Source organism: Myodes glareolus, chromosome 8 (assembly GCF_982192425.1).
Source record: "Myodes glareolus chromosome 8, mMyoGla1.1, whole genome shotgun sequence".
In the NCBI taxonomy this organism is placed as follows: Eukaryota; Metazoa; Chordata; class Mammalia; order Rodentia; family Cricetidae; genus Myodes; species Myodes glareolus.
The window spans coordinates 75,916,007-75,932,762 of NC_142033.1; the positions used below are offsets into that span (position 1 = coordinate 75,916,007).

Genomic DNA, 16,756 nt, shown 5'->3' on the forward strand with positions numbered 1-16,756 from the left:
TGGTGAGTGAGGCCAGCTAGAGCTAGACCCTGTCTCTAAACAATGAACCACTAAACAAGATCTCAACACAAACTGAAACATGAATGGTGCAGGGAGTCTCTGGGGCCTCAGGCACTGCTGCCCTTTCCCTTTTAACTAACATTGGTGTCGGGGGATTTACATGGGGAAGATCCATCTTTCAACAGAGGGCATAAAACTGAAAATGCCCTTATGTCTACTGATGAGAGACCACCTAGGAAAAGTTTTCATAAACTTATCCAAGGGAATGGGGAAAGAAACCATCTGCACCGCTTCCCATACTGGGAAAGGCCAGTCTTATTTCCCTTAGGATCACCAGAGGCTGCAAAGGATATGTAGAGAAAAGCTTTTTTTCTCTGTCACAAAAGCAAATGAAGGGGCTGGAGAGATGGCTCAGTGGTTAAGAGCATTGCCTGCTCTTCCAAAGGTCCTGAGTTCAATTCCCAGCAACCACATGGTGGCTTACAACCATCTGTAATGAGGCCTAGTGCCCTCTTCAGGCATGCACGTAGACAGAATATTGTATACATAATAAATAAATAAATATTAAAAAAAAAAAAAGCAAATGAAGGGAGTGGGAAAGCAGACCTAGAAAGATTTGGTGGACAAAAAGTCTGCCTTGTGACAGCAAGCTTCCCTCCCTCTTAAGAATTTTACTGCGGAGATGGAGATAGGACCATCAGAGGCTTGGCTATATAGTAAATGAGGCCAGTCTGAGCTACATGAGACCCTGTCTCAAAACAAAACGAGGCACACGATGGTACATGTCTAAAAAAGCAGCATTCTGGAGAGTGAGACAGGAGAAATATCAAGGGTCAGGGGTTGAAGGTCAGTCTAGGGTACACACTGGGTTGTATTGAGACCTGATCTCAAATAATAATAATCTGTTTCCAAATATTAGTCACATATTGAAATCCCAGAACTCAGGAGGCAGAGACAGGCGGATCTTCTGAGTTTGAGGCCAGCCTAGTCTACAAAGAGAGTTCGAAGATAGTCAGGGCTGTTACACAGAGAAACCCTGTTTTGAAAAACAACAAAATTTAATCTCTTTTTTTTTCATTCTGATTGTCACTAAGGCTCTCTTTCTTAACTTGGGGAGTAGAGTACAGTAGGATCCAAAAGGAAAACAGAGATCCTTTATCATAGGATTGTGGGAAGAGCCTTTCCGGGGGAAAGTGTGGGTGAAACATTAGTGATGGAGGATAGAGTCATGCAAACACCTGCTTCTTTGAGCATGACTTTACTTTCTTCATCAACCAATATTACAACTGACCAAAAGTTCACTGGGCACCTCATGCCAATTCAGAGAGAGAAAAAAAGTACCAGGTTAGAGGTGGGCTGCCACTGTCAGGCGAAGAGTCAAGGTCAAGATGGTAAGTGGGAGACACAAACTTGCAAATATCACACTCCAAAGGAGGAAGAGAAGCACTAGTAGACCTAATAAAAACACAAAAAGCAAAGCTCCCTTGCTGGACGTGACTGGGGGAAGGCGAGAGAGACGGACTTGCAGTAACATAAATTCTGGGCCTTCCTCTCTTTATCTTGAGAAGGTGAAAAATGGAGAGAAGACAAATCTTTTGTTTTGCTTTGTTTTTTCCTTTTTCTGCAAAAAGGAGGATACCTCTGTCACCTTTTAGGGAAGTTGAGAATCTACTTCACTTGGAAGACGCTGCCAAAAGTGGGGGTCGTTTGGGGATAATTCCTTAAATCCTTAGAATAAAGAATTCCTTTCACCACCATAAACGGGTCTCCCTTCGCGGACAAACAGACCTGACCCGAGGAAAGGCGTATGCAGAAGAGGGGCGCCATCCTCTCCAGGGAGAGAAGTTGGGGGGGGTCCCCTGCAGATGGAAGTTGAAAGGGAGCCTCTTTCCCCTGGAGCCAGGACTCCGAGAAGCTGTTTTCTCCCAGTGACGTGGTGCCTGATCTCCTCGATGTCTGTGGGTGTTTCTGTCACTAACAACGCAGCTTTGGTGCCCTTCAGCGCCCCGAGAGGCTGGGGGCGAGGACCCCCTTAGTCAGCACCGGCCGTGGGAGGACCCCCATGGCGTTGTGGGGCCGCCTGGGCCTCTTACCCTGTGGCCTGCTCCGCGGCCCGTGCTCATGCTGCCACCTTGGCCTCGGCTGCCTCGGTCCCCGCTGTCCCCGCCGACGCCAACTCTACCAGATCTTCTGGAACCGAGGCCCGAGGGCGCTCCGGCCTCTACCGCTTCTACAGCCTCCCCCTCCCCACCGCACTTCCTCATCCGGGGCCACAGCCAGCCATGCGGACGGGTCTTGATCCCGCCCCCGCACGGCGCGCGCGCGCACTCGGGAGGGCCGCTCTTCCCAGCCCGTACCTCCGCCCTCTGCTAGCCCCCGACACACTCAGCTCCGCCCCCATCACACTGGCTCTTAAAGAGAAATACACAAAGCCTGGCGGGTGTTGCACAGGCCTTTAATCCCAGCCCTTGAAAGGCAGAGGCAGGGGGAGGGGGAGGGAAAAGGGAGGCGGGGAGGAGGTGGAAATTTTTAATAAATAAATAAATTAATTAAAAATAAATAAATAATAATAAAAAAGAAAGGCAGAGGCAGGAGGATCTCTGTGAGTTCGAGGCCAGCCTGGTCTACAGAGCGCGTTTCCAGGACAGGCTTCGAAGCTAAGGAGAAACCAAAACCAAAAAAAAAAAAGAAGAAAAAAAAAGAAAAAAAAAAAAGAAAAGAAAAAGACACCCTTTGGCCCTGTTCTTGTCTCCAACTGTTATCAATGCTATGGTCAGATCCATTTCCATGACATGGACAACTGCCACCATCCCGGCAGATCATGAGACCTTTTAATAACTACTTCAATCAGTGGTTAGGTCACACCATTCTCTTCTAATCACACTGGCTATTGAATCTAAATGATATACCAGAAAAGTAGTTGGTTACATGTCCTTTTTATTTCATTGCCACTCTTTCATTGCCACCGCATTTCATCTCTTCCTTGTTGCCTATCCCTTCCCATCTTCGCCTGTCTTCTTCAACACTGTATCACAGCACCTAAAGAAGTGTCCAGCAGAGATTAGAATGGGGAAAAAAAGGGTTGTGAGGATTAAATATGTCCATAGAATAATCAAGTTTGCCCCAAATCACAGACATGGTTTATAATTAGACACCTATAGTTCTTAAAGTTCATCTGTCTGGCAGGTGATGAGGGCTTTGGGGAAAATTGTGATTAGCTTTTCTCTGAATAGGACATGTGCAGGGAGCCTAGGCTTGGCGGTGCGCTCCTTTAACTGCAGGAGAGGGAGGAGCATCTATCTCTATGTCTAAGCCTGTCTGGTCCACAAAGTGAGTTCCAGAACAGTCAGAGCTACAGAGAGAGGCTCTGACTCAAAGAACAAACAAAACAGATCTGTGAGAGGCTGTATAAAAGTTCAGTGTTCAAACAGGACAATTTCTGCTTTCCTAGTAGATTTCAGGTCAGTTTCTATCAACCTCGCTAGGAGGCTCACAACACCCTGTAAGTCGAGTTCAGTTGGAGCAGAAGCCCCTGCTTCTGGCCTCCATACACAAATCAAATATCCCATACACAAAAGCACATAATTAAAAATTAATTTAAAAAATATCTTTGAGTTAGTGAGTACATATTTTGCCAGAGATGGTGGTTTTTCTCAGCATTAGGGTTGAAAATACACAAATTCATATGTCAATCCTACTATCTTTGGGCTGAATGAAATCATATGCAGTTCATATATGTATAAAGTTTGCATGTAAGCTACTGATTTTTCTAATATATACTGAGGTAAAGATTAATTAACTAGTCAGACAGTGCTTGCCTATGCCTTTAATTAATACCAACACTCCAGGAGTCAGAGCAGAGGCAGGCAGATCTTTGTGAGTTCCAGGCCAGCTTTGTCTACAAATGGAATTCCAGAATAGACAGGACTGTTACACATAGAAACTCTGCCTTGGGGGAAAAACAGGTCCCCCAAAACAAACAAACAAAAAAAGGATTAATTAGCTAAAAAAATGTTCCACTCCGGAACATTTTTAAGGGGCTGGAGAGATGACTGAGCAGTTAAGACTGGTGCTCTTGCAGAGGACTATGCTGTGGGATAATGTTCTTGTACTCTGGAAAGATTTATCACTCTTCTTAGTTTAATAACACACTGATTGGCCAATAGCCAGACTGGAAGTATAGGCAGGATGACCAGACTAGAATTCTGGGAAGAGAAAAGGTAGAGATGTGATCACCAGTCAGACACAGAGGAAGCAAGATGAGAATGCCTCACTGAGAAAAGGTACCTTTTCTCGTGTGGCTAAACATAGATAAGAATTGTGGGGGCTGGAGAGATGGCTCAGTGGTTAAGAGCATTGCCTGCTCTTTCAAAGGTCCTGAGTTCAATTCCCAGCAACTATATGGTGGTTCACAACCATCTGTAATGAGACATACACACAGACAGAATATTGTATACATAATAAATAAATAAATATTTTTTAAAAAAAGAATTGTGGGTTAATTTAAGTTGTAAGAGCTAGTTAATAATAAGCCTAAGATAATAGGCCAAACAGTTTATAATTAATATAAGCCTCTGTGTGTTTCTTGGGGACTGAACGGCTGTGGGACTCGGCGGGACAGAAACTTCCATCTAAAAATGGCACCCCAATGTTCAGGAACTACATACACATAAAACCTGAGAGAGCTTGAGAAGGGATTCTAGACAGAACACAGTCAAGTGCAGCTTCTTGGTAGCAGCATTTTCTTGGGTGAGCTCTCTTTGTTAGAGGCAAACAGAGGCTTGGCTCCTATAAGAGAGGCTTCCTGACTCAGCGTTAGCAGCAAAACCATGCCACTCTTTTAAGAAACCCTGCCACCAAAGACTTAAATGGTGTTTATGAGCAACCAGTGGCATGTTTCTTGGTGGTGGCATGAACCTAGAAACTCTACAGAGTTGTGGCAATAGATATGTCTCCCAGCAGTACCTCAGCCATCAAGCTATAGTCTAGGTAGGTCAAGGAATGGAGTGGAACCAGTCGTCAAAGATGCAGCTCTAATCCTAGCCATATTGCTTACCAGATTAAAGACTCATGTCAGAAAATAACAGAGATATACAGTATAGACAAATTCAGACAAAAAAAGAACCCTCTAAATGCTTTACAGTGTGTTTAAAAATATAGATACACTTGGGAGAGAAAAGAAAAAGAATAGAGAAAGCCCTTAGAAAAAAGAAATAGAGTAGTCAGGTGTAGTGGTATAGGCCTTTCACCCCACCACTTGGGAGGCAGAGGCAGACAGATCTCTATGAATTTGAGGCCAGCGTGGTCTACAAAGTGAGTTCCAGGAGAGTCTAAGATACACAGAGAAACCTTGTCTCAAAAAAAAAAATTAAAAATAAAAATAATAAAGTTAAAAAAGTCACATAAAGATGGAAAATATACAGATAGTCTAGATACTGTATGTTATTTTGTTGTCTTTCAATTATTTGACTGCAGAGGAAGGAGCAACAGCTGCTAAACAATATTTGATTATAAATGCTGCTGGATTAATCCAACCTATATATTTTGAAAATGCCTTGACTTCAAAATTTAAGTCAAAAGATATGTTACTTTGTACAAGAAGTTTTGCTTTTGTTTTCACAGGAAATGAGAGCCTTTGGATTTATTTTTGGTCAAGAAAAATAAATGTTGATCGAGGAAAACCCCCTGAAAATTCTCCAGTGGGAATGGATGACCCAGATGATCCAATGTTTACAAAACACCTCTGTTGCAGTTTCTTCTGAGTTCTGTACCCAGAGCAGCTTCAAGGCTGCTGGTTGAGATGATCAAGCCTCATGGAACACTCCAATCATGATTTTACTATAAACCTAAATTTTCTTTAGGTCCCCATAAGATTATCAGCACCCCCAATCAGCAGGAAGTAGCCTAAAAAACTAAGTATGCCCACATTCCCAAATGGATTATGGAGTATGTCTTTGTTTAGAATGTTGGCTACAAGTTGTTATGGATAATGGTCAGGAAAAAAGCTAAACAAAGGAGATTAGATTCAGAGTTCTTCTTTTGAAAAGAAAGAAAGGGAAATGCTGAGGGATAATGCTCTTACATATTGGAAAGATTTGTCACTCATATTAGTTTAATAAAACGCTGTTTGACCAGTAGCTAGGCAGGAAGTACAGACAGGGTGATCAAATTAGAAAAATTCTGGGAAGAGGAAGGTAGAGATGCAGTCATAAGCCTGATACAGAAGTAAGATGAGAATGCCTCACCGAGAAATTGTACCAAACCACATGGCTAAACATAGATAAGAGTTATGAGTTAATTTAAATTGCAAGAGCTAGTTAACAATAAGCCTGAGCTAATAGACTAAACACTTTATAATTTTATAAGCCTCTGTGTGTTTCTTTGTGAACCAGCTGTGGGCCTGGGTAGGACAGACACTTCTGTCTACAGGACAGTTTGGTTAGTAGAACCTAAATGAGGCAGTTTACAATCCCTTATAACTCCAGATGCAGAGGATCTGATGCCCTTTTCTAGACTCTGTGGGAACCCCCCCAAAGATATACAGAGATAAAACACACATACATGTAAATAAAAAATAACAAAATAGCCTGATGATGAGGGGGCAGCCTCTACGGAAGGCCCAGACGAAGCAGGACGACCACCACCCGAGTAGGTGTGGTGTGGGGAATGGCTGGGGCCGAGAACTGGGACATTATACCTGACCCTTCAGCAGTTTAAAAAAAATAGCGAAATAAAAATTTTCTTAAAGTAAATTAAATTGGGAGGGCCTGTTTCAAGACAGGGTTTCTCTTGTAGCCTTGGTTGTTCTGGAACTCCTCTGTAGACCAGGTTGGCCTCAAATTCACAGAGATCCACCTGCCTCCTCCTCCCCAGTGCTGGGATTAAAGGTGTGCTCTACTACCATTCTGCATAAAAATTTTAAAATTTCACAATACCCTTATTAAGTATGTTCAAAGGCAATTGCACAACTTTACACAATAGAGTCTAAAACTCAACATTCCCGGCCTTTCCTTTTGTCTCAAGATCCGGTACGGTTTTGTATAATCAATCCCACTATTCATTCTACCTTTGTTTTTAAATATGATATTTTCTCATCATGAGATCTTTAATTATTGTTTGTTTATTTATTTTGCTTTTGACAAAGTCTCTATGTAGTAGAGGCTGGCTGTGGTGGCTTAAATGAGAATGACCCCATAGGTTCATACATTTGAAAGTTTGTTCTGGAGTTAATTAAACTGTTAAGGAAGGATTAGAAGATGTGATCTTTTTTTTATTTTATTCTATTAATTAGTTAATTAATTTTTACAGACTAATCCCAGTTTCCCCTTCCTCTTCTCCTGCTCCCTCCATTTCCCTTCACCCCACCACCCATCTGCTCCTCAGAGAGGATAAGGAGAGTCAATGAATTCTGTCACATTACTACCACTTTGAGGCAGGACCAACACCCTCCCCATCTTGTCTAGGCTGAGCAAGGTTTCTCTTCATAGGAAATGGGCTCCAAATAGTCAGCTCATTCATTAGGAATTGCTCCTAGTCCCACTGCCAGTGGTCCCACAAACTACCCAAGTCACTCATTGCCACCTGCTTTCAGGGGGTCTAGATCGGTCTTATGCAGGTTGTCAATCCAGAGTCAGTGAGCTCCCACTAGTTCAGGTCAGCTTTTTATGTGGGTTTCCACGTCATGGTCTTGACTCTGTTGCTCATGTTATTGCTCCTCCATCTCTTCGGCAGGACTCCGGGAGCTCTGTTCAGTGGCTGCATCTGCATCTGCTTTAAGAAGATGTGATCTTGTGCTGGATTGATGGCTCAGTGGTTAAGAGCACTGGCTGCTCCTCCAGAGGACCCAGGTTCAATTCCCAGCACCCACATGGCAACTCACAACTGTCTGTAACTCCAGTTCCAGGAGATCTGACAACCTCACACCAATGCACATAGAATAAAATTAAATACATTATATAAAAAAAGAAGATGTGGTCTTATTGAAGAGGTGTGTCATTAATGGTAGGCTTAGTTTTGAGGTTTCAAAAGCCCAAACCATTGCAGTTAACTTGTACTAGCTCCATAGCGCTCTCTCTCTCTCTCTCTCTCTCTCTCTCTCTCTCTCTCTTTCTCTCTCTCTCTCTCTCTCTCCCCTCCATCCCTCCCATCCCTACCACTCTCCCCAGGCTTGCGGATCTCTCAGCTAATTCTCCAGCACCATGCTTGTCAGCCTGCTGCTCTTCTTCCTGCCATGACAATGCAGGACTCACCCTCTGAAACTGTAAGCAATCCCTCATTAATGTCATGTGTTTTTGAGTCAAGGTCTTCCTTCTAGTTTCAGGCTCTGTTTTTATTGTGCTTATTTGGTTAGTTTTACTTTTTAATTCTTTTGAGACAGGATCTTACTTTCTAGTCTGAAGCTTGCTCTGTGGACCAGGCTGGCTTCAAACTCTTCCTGTCTCAGCCTTTCGGATACTAGGATAATAGGCCCAGCCATGCCTGCCATACACACTCTCCTAAATCACATGGAAGTATTATTCATCTTACAAACTTCTACTTTTAATGTGGCCTCATAAACTCTATTAACTTTCTGATGTTGTTTTGGAGTTTTTGTTATTGTCGTTGTTGTGTTTTGTTTTGTTTTGCTTGAGACAAGGTTTCTCTGTAGCTTTGGAGCCTGTCCTGGAACTAGCTCTTGTAGCCCAGGCTGGCCTCGAACTCACAGAGATCCTCCTATCTCTTCCTTCCTAGTGCTAGGATTAAAGGCATGTGCCACCACCACACGGCTGTTTTTGGTTTTTTGAGAGTTTTTCCGTGTAGCCTTGGCAGTTCTGGAACTCTCACTGTAGACCAGGCTGGCCTCGAACTCAGACATTCGCCTGCCTCTGCCTCCTGAGTGTTGGGATTAAAGATCTATGCCACTGTCGCCACCACTCCCATCACCTGGCTTTTTTTCTTCTCCTAACATCTTTCCTTTTTAATTTTTTCCAATCTCCAACTATGTAGGTCAGAGTGGCCACAAACTCTCCCAGAGATGGGATATTAGGTATATACCACTATGGGAACCTTTACTTATTGTGCTATGAGAAGCCTGCTACCAAGTCCTCTACTGTTTTACAGTGTTTTTGCTTAAAATAAAAATTATACCTTTTCTGAAAAACATTGGAAATCTGTAGTTTGTGTTAAAACTAGAAAAAAAGACCTTAAAAAAAGTGCTGTAATGAATTAGAGGCCAAGATGCCGTTTTGATTAGTAGTCACCATGGTCAGAAGGCACATGCAGTGTGGTGACCTAAGACACTTTCTCTGCTTATAAAATGTTACCAGAATGAAGCAGGAGATGGGAGGGTGGCACAGGGCAGAGACCGGGCTGAGGATGCCTGCAGATAGACAGCTTTGGCCAGGGTGTGTGAGGCCCTGGCTCCCATCCCTGGCACTAGTCATAAGAGAAAGAAAGAAAAAAGAATGTGAAGAAGCAAGAGGCAAGTGCACTGGGCAAGGTGACTCATTCCTACAATCCCAGACAGAAGCTGGAGAGAAGCTGAGGCAGGAGGATTGCCATGAGTTCAACACCAGTCTGGCTACAGAGTGGGATTATAACTCACGTAATTCTTTTTTTTATTTAAATATTTATTTATTTATTTATTTATTTATTTATTTATCTATTTATTTATTTATTATGTATACAATATTCTGTCTGTGTGTATGCCTGCAGGCCAGAAGAGGGCACCAGACCTCATGATAGATGGTTGTGAGCCACCATATGGTTGCTGGGAATTGAACTCAGGACCTTTGGAAGAGCAGGCAATGCTCTTAACTGCTGAGCCATCTCTCCAGCCCCAACTCACGTAATTCTTTTTCCTTAAAGACAAGGATGTACCAGTAAATAGGGGCTTGGGCCAACCCTAGGTTTAATATACCAAATTGGACTGGATGAGGTTGGACTCTGTCCCTTTTGAGTTTCTCCTCAGCTTTTCACTGTCCACCTGTGAGGTCACTAGGGTCTACTGTCTAGTTGTGATACAATAGGAAATTTAGAAGGAAGTCTATGAAGTCACGGTAGCTATTTATTTAGATGTATGTGCTTAGTGTGTGAACAATATCATCAGTCATACATTACTGGGCATGAGTGACAGAGTGTGCTTCATTTGTGAGGGAAGGTCTCCCTTTCAGTTTCTGCTGCATGGAGCTCTTCAGGCTAGCAAGCCCTTAAGGGTTTTATTTATTTATTTTGTGTGTGTGTGTGTGTGTGTGTGTGTGGTTCTCAATTAGTAGTCATGTTGCGATTACAGATGCATGCCGCTGCATTTCTTGGGTCCCTGTGATGAAAGTCAGGTTGCCCAGCAACCCATTTAACTATCTTCCGTGGTGGGTAGCTTTATAAAATTAAAATTTTAACTGCTGTGTAGTACTCCACTGTGTAAATGTAGCACATTTTCTTTATCTATTCTTCTGTTGAAGGACATTTGAATGCAAATAAGTGAATCTAGGAAAAACCATATTGAGCGAGATAACCCAGACACAGAAAGACAAATATAATATGTACTCACTTATAAGTGGCTTCTAGACATAAATCTAAGAAAAAAAATGACCTACAGTTCACAATCCCAGACAACTGAGACAACAAAGAGGACCCTAATAGAGACATACATGCATCTGCATAGGAAGGATAAAAAGACAAGATCTCCTGAGTAAATGGGGAGCATGGGGGTCATGGGAGAGGGTAGAAGCAGAGGGGAGGAAGGAAGGGAGGAAGAGGAGCGGAGAAAAATGTATAGTTCAATAAAAACAATAAAAAATAAAAAATCTGCCTACAAACCACAATCCCAGAGAACTTAGATTACAATGCGGACACTAAGAGAGACTTACATAGATCTAATCTACATGGGAAGTAGAAAGTAGAAAAAGACAAGATCTCCTGAGTAAACTGGGAGCATGGAGACCTTGGGGGAGGATAGAAGGAGGTAGGGGAGAGGCAGGGAGGGGAGCAGAGAAAAATGTAGAGCTCACTAACTATCAATAAAAAAAGAGCAGCAAAAAAAGAATAAAAGGAAAAAAATAAAAATAAAAATTTAAATTAGCATAAAAATCATAGCTATTATCACTAATCATTGGAATAGTTTCAATGGTATTTGATTAGCATTCGCTGATTTAGTTTTCAGTCCCTAGTTCTGTGGGACAAAAGCTGGCCTTGCATGCCGAAGTCCCTGGGTTCAATTCTCAGAATTGACTATCAACATCCAAAGGACTGTAGAACTTAGGGTTTGAGTTTGTAGAGACTTGCACAGTGGACACTTCCAAGCAAGAGCTAGTCCATCATCTTAAGTTTATAATAACACACACACACACACACACACACACACACACACACACACACACACACTGGTAGATATCTGATGGTGGCTTAAAGGAGACAGAAAGGCGGAGAGAGGCAAGTCTGTCTAGGCAGGACAGTGTTTATTGGAGGACACTTTGCTAGGGGAATACAGTCTCACCCACGTGGAGGAATGAGCCATAAGTCCCACGCTATAAAGGGGGGTATGAAGAACACCTCATACTATAAGAGAATAAAATAATAAAACGGCCCAGTTCATGCAGACAGATGAGAGGATACCCCAGGAGGAAGGCTACTTTTATAGGGCCATAAATGACTACCTCACCTATTATAAGCTCCCACCTGTAGTTTCTCCGGTCCGTAGTTCCCTTGCCGCAATGGCATCTGGGAGGTGTAGTCTTTCAGCAGGAAACTATAGTTCAAAGCTCCAGGATATAGAGAAAAGAGGAGTTGTTTGCTGAAGAGGGTCTTTGTCAGAAGAGGTAGTCATTGGCACACTGAAATTGGGGAAGGGTCCCCTGGTCACTTAGCATGAGAAGAGTTCTAACTTGATCGTCTGTGATGGAGTCTGTTGTTGGATGGGGTGGGAGGTTACTGATAGGTGCACTGAAGGGTCAGTCCTCCTGTCACTTAGCGGGAGAGTTTAACTTGATCAGCTGTGATGCATTATGCGACGATTGTCGTTCTGTATTCCTAATGAGACTTTTGAAACAGAATTGTTAAAGGGCTGTAAACAGCTGATTTGGTTACCGAGTAAAACTGAGAGATTTCCCTGGAAGGAAGGTTGAGAGAGGAGAAGGAGCCAAGGCAAGGGAGACTAAGTGGGCATGGACTTGATTCAGGGTGACAGGGATTGGTCCCATGCCAGGACTCCTGAGCCAAATGAACTAGCAGAAGTAGCAGGGAACTACAGAGTGTCAAAGGAAAGAAAGAGGACAAATGTAAAAAATAATATTTGGAGCGGGATGAAAGGGATGAAGTTCTTTTCAACCAGTTTCTCCACGTTGTCTGTAAGGTCTTTTTGTAGCTATGTCTGGAACAAATGGAGATTTGTAGGGTGAAAGTCACCGGGAGAGCTTACATGGAACATTTTGCTTGGGTATAGAGTGAAATTCAGTAAAACATGAGTATAATAAGGAAGGCTGATGTGATCAAGGGAAGGAACCAGAGTGGGAAGGAACCAAAAGGAATTTTCATGTTGCCCCTGTGTGTCTTGTGCTAAGCAGAAGCATCTTTTTTTCTTTCTTTCCTTTTTTTTTTTTTTTTTTTTTTGAGACAGGGTTTCTTTATGTAACAGTTCTGGCTGTCTTGGAACTTGCTTTGTAGACCAAGTGGGCCTCAAAAATCACGGAGATCTGCCTCCTCTGCCTCCCAAGTGCTGGGATTAAAGCTGTGCACCACCACCTGGTTATTTGGTATTTGGGACAGGGTTTTATTGTGTTGTTTAGTCCTGGCTGTACTGGATCTCACTCTGTAGAACAGGCTTGTTTTGAACTCACAGAAGTCTACCTGCCTCTGCCTCCCAAGTGCTGGGATTAAAGATGTGTGCCACCACTGTCTGGTAGAAGAAATTTCTTAACATTTTATTTAAAAATAGATTGGGTTAGAGGCATAATTTGTAAAGCAAGATAATAATATTGAACGAGTCTTGGTATCTATATGGGAAAACATCCACAAGTACCTCTTCCAAGCCTGTACCCTCCTTACAGGCACTGGCCCTGGAGCACCCTATTGCATAGTCCCAAAGCCCCACAGACCAGCCCAGGTTAGAGAGTAATCTTCCTCAGGTATGGGATGCCACCCAATAGAATCATTTGCTGATGCTACAGATATAAAACCAACTGTCAAAGATATGGCTTGTTATGTCTAATAACTTTGCAAAGCTGTGAGTTTGATGACAGAGTATCTGACATCTTCCTTTAGTGAGAGAACATGGGTGGTTAGGGTGAGGACCCTGGAATCAGCTTTTACTAAGAGGAAGGACAATGCCAGAGTAGAGGGCATGGCCAAATCAGGTCTCAAATCAGTCACAAGGTTCCTTTCTTCACAGCGTCCTCACATGTCCATTTGGGAGACATTGAGGGCAGAGTGTAATTGCTACTTGTCTCTCTGAAGTCTGAGACATTTAGGATGTGGGTGGAGGCTCTGAGGTCCTCCAATGGCAAGAGAAACCATCCCCCATCACGTGAGACATAAGGAGTAATTAATCTTTGGATAAGAAATTTCTTTTTCCTGGTTTGGCCAGGCCTGCATAGCCATATGCAGCTGGAGGAAGAAGCAACAGACTTCTGACAGGTCTTATTTCCCATGCATCCTTGTTCCATAATGAGGTTAAGATGCCACTTACTCTGGTTGAATATCTGTGCCCCATCCAAGGGAACTACTTGGGCCTGGGGACTTCCTGCCAATCAAATCTATTGTAAACTTAATCCATTTTGCTCAAACATTCAATATTTTATAACCAACTTTTTTATAAACCTAATTTTGAATATTATTTTATATTAAACAAACTAAGTTTACTTTAAACTTGTTTTGAGTTGCTTGTGTTAGGCTTAATTTTGACAACAGAAGACTATATAATGAGAAATACAGATTGGTCTCTTCCTCCAAGCTTGTTTTTGTATTGACTATTAACTTGTATTTCTCAATCATACTTAATAGTTTACAATAAATCAGTTAACTCTCTCTTAAGTTATACACAGTCCCGTTTTCTTGCTGCATAGCCCAACCTGGCCTTGAACTACAGGGAACTGTCAGTCCTCTGTCTCGAGAGTACCTGAATTACCAGGGTTCATCACCACATTCAGCTTCTCCCTGAGACTTTTGTGCTTTTCAATAGCCCTCTGAACCCAGGATGAGTTAACACTGTCAAACACAAGGAAAAACAGCTCAGTGAGATACGAGTCGACTCTCATGAGTTTCCCGTATTACGTGATCACTGTCTGAAACGAAGGTCCTGGCTATATTTTTAAATTTCCTTTGCAAAGCAGACAATACTGTAGCTAGAGGCGGGAAACTCCACTAGGAACTCAAAGAGAATGAAGTCAGACTCGACGCCACGCCCCCCCCCCCCAAGCCCCGGAGGAGGAAGTGGCGAGGACACCGAGACGAGGCGGCGGCTGGGCTAGAGCGGCCAGGCTCGGCGGAGCGAGGAGCGGCAAGGGGCGGGGACTCGGGGCGGAGCCTCCGGAGCGGCGCGGGCTCAGGTGAGCGCTCCTCGGCGGTGCTGGCTGGCGGGCGCCTAGAGCTCTGGTGCGGAAGCTGCGCGAGCTGTGGGGGGGCTCAGGTGGGATATCCTGAGGAGGTCCGGAATATCTGGCGAGGATATGGCCTCGGGCCGGGCCCGAGGAGGGGAGGGGCTGTGGAACTGGGGGCGAGTCGAGCGCCCGCCCCGGGCTGAGACTTGAGGGGTTTGAAGGAGGGGGCTCCGAGCCAGGTTCGAGGCCCGATTCTTCCCTCAGCCCCCGTGTGACCTTGGATAAGTCTTTCCCTCCCCGAGCTTCTGCTACCACAACGATGAAATCGGTCCTCTGAGAGTTGGTTCACATAGAGAGGTTCGGCAAAGAAACCCCAGCCTTCTCTGTGCTCTCTTCCCCAGGACAGTGTTAGTGAAACGCGAATCACGGGAGTGCTTAAGAGTTTGAGTGACCTTGGGCCAGTCCCCTGTTTTGACATTTCTCTCCAGATGTGATGGACTAACCTAATATTCCTGTACTATTCTGGTGTTACTAATGCAGACAGAAACTAGGCAATGTCTCTGTCACTACAAGTGTCTGCTAGGTATGCGACAGTGAGAGTATTTTTTCAGAGGATTGACTGGATCTCAGCCCCAGTTCACTTTAATTCCTAAAGCACACTTCTGTTTGTTTTTCTCCCTTGGTAATTGGAGGACAGATTTAGTTTAAGGGTTGGCATGCCTCTCGGCTGAACAATAACCAGTATCTTCAAGGCCTAAAATTAAAGAGCAATTTTAGGAAGCCTGACATCTGGCTGTTTTGTTTGTGTTTCAATGGCAGGAAGGCAAGATGACTTCCCTGCTCCAAGATTGGAACAGCTGAAGAAACCACAGACAAAATGAGAACTACAAAGGTCTACAAACTTGTCATCCACAAGAAGGGCTTTGGGGGCAGTGGTCAGTATTGATTATTCTTTGGGGATTGTGTAAATTGGCCGAAGTTATGATGTGCCCAGTACAATACAATGCCTTAACAATTACGAATATCACAAATTGAGTTGGTCAGGTAAATGAGTGAAACCATAACAGCCATCAGGAGAACTGGTTACACCAGAGTCGACAAGAACTCTGAAAAGCATTCACATTCAGGTTTTGTTTGGTTTTATTTTGAATCTTGGTCTTACCAGGTATCCCAGGATCTTCTGGAACTTGCCTTGTAGCCCAGGCTGGCCTTGAACCCATTATCCTCCAGTCTGTGTCTGGGTGGAAATGCTCTACCACACCTGACTTAGTATCCACTTGTTTTTTTCCCTTCTCTCTCCTGTGCAATTAACCCAAGGCCTCATAGGTACTTTTGGCTTTTTTTTTTTAGATTTTATTTATTTTTTTATGTATACAGTGTTCTGCTTGCATGTCTGCCTGCATGCCAGAAGAAGGCATCAGGTTATTACAGATGGTTGTGAGCCAAAGAGCAGCCAGTGCTCTTAACCTCTCATCTTTCCAGCCGCAGGGACAGGGTTATTCTATGTAACAATCCTGGCTGACCTAAAACTCACTCCTTAGACCAGGCTGGCCTCCAACTCAGAGATCCGCCTGCCTCTGCCTCTTGAGTGCTGAAATTAAAGGCGGGCACCACCATCACCTGACTCTTTCTATTTTTTTTAATGCTATTTACTTCAGAAGTCAGTATTGCTGACACAATGAAGTAGCTTTGTTTTTGATAGAGTCTTATAGCCCATATTGGCTTTGAAATCAGTATTGGAAGATGATCTTGAATTTCTGAACTTTCTTCCTCTATAACCAAGTGCTGAGATCTCAGGCTTGTGTTCCTACCGGGTTTTATGTGATTCTGGGCAAAGAACCCATACATTGTACATGCTAGCAAGCACTCTACCAACTCTACCAAGGAGTGGTTCCCCAGTCCTCAGGGAGTTCTTTTTTACTTTAAATTTCATTTAATATTTGTTTATTTATACACATGTCTGTGTGCATTTATGAGAGATAGGTGCCGACCTTTAGTATTGTTTCTCAGGAGCCATTGGCCTCTTTTTTTCCTTCCAGAACAGGGTCTCACTCTTTAGCCTTAACTGGTTTACTCTGCCCATCAGGCTGGCCTTGAAGTTACAGAGATCCTATTCTCTCTTACAGAGATATCTTTGCCTACTAACTACTGGAATTAAAGGCATGTCCATCATGCCTGGCACCTTGTATTTTTATTCATTTCTTTTTCTTTACCTTCCTTTTTGAGACAGTTTCTTGGTGGGGCCT

General features: G+C 43.5%; 2 protein-coding genes across 16 annotated transcripts in view; one reads left to right on the top strand and one right to left on the bottom strand.

The window, feature by feature from the left end:
- The window catches only part of Prr14l (proline rich 14 like), a 76,298-nt gene extending 74,004 nt beyond the window's left edge, over window positions 1–2,294 (bottom strand). For 6 of the 7 annotated variants that reach the window (XR_015002778.2, XM_085692147.2, XM_048450022.3 and 3 more), the window contains exon 1: window positions 2,094–2,227. Coding sequence is in view for 1 of the 7 variants with exons in the window: in XM_048450026.3 (XP_048305983.3) it covers window positions 2,094–2,264 (171 nt within the window). In the remaining 6 variants the exon portion in view is untranslated. Of the gene's footprint in view, window positions 1–2,093 lie in introns of all 7 variants that reach the window. The other variant, XM_048450026.3, reaches the window with a different exon arrangement.
- Window positions 2,295–14,465: 12,171 nt separating this feature from the next.
- Window positions 14,466–16,756, top strand: part of Depdc5 (DEP domain containing 5, GATOR1 subcomplex subunit) — a 124,838-nt gene continuing 122,547 nt past the window's right edge. For 8 of the 9 annotated variants that reach the window (XM_085692149.2, XM_087909159.1, XM_087909157.1 and 5 more), the window contains exons 1-2: window positions 14,466–14,519; window positions 15,330–15,445. In XM_085692149.2, the coding sequence (XP_085548275.2) occupies window positions 15,388–15,445 (58 nt within the window). In that variant the 5' untranslated portion in view covers window positions 14,466–14,519; window positions 15,330–15,387. Of the gene's footprint in view, window positions 14,566–15,329; window positions 15,446–16,756 lie in introns of all 9 variants that reach the window. The other variant, XM_085692150.2, reaches the window with a different exon arrangement.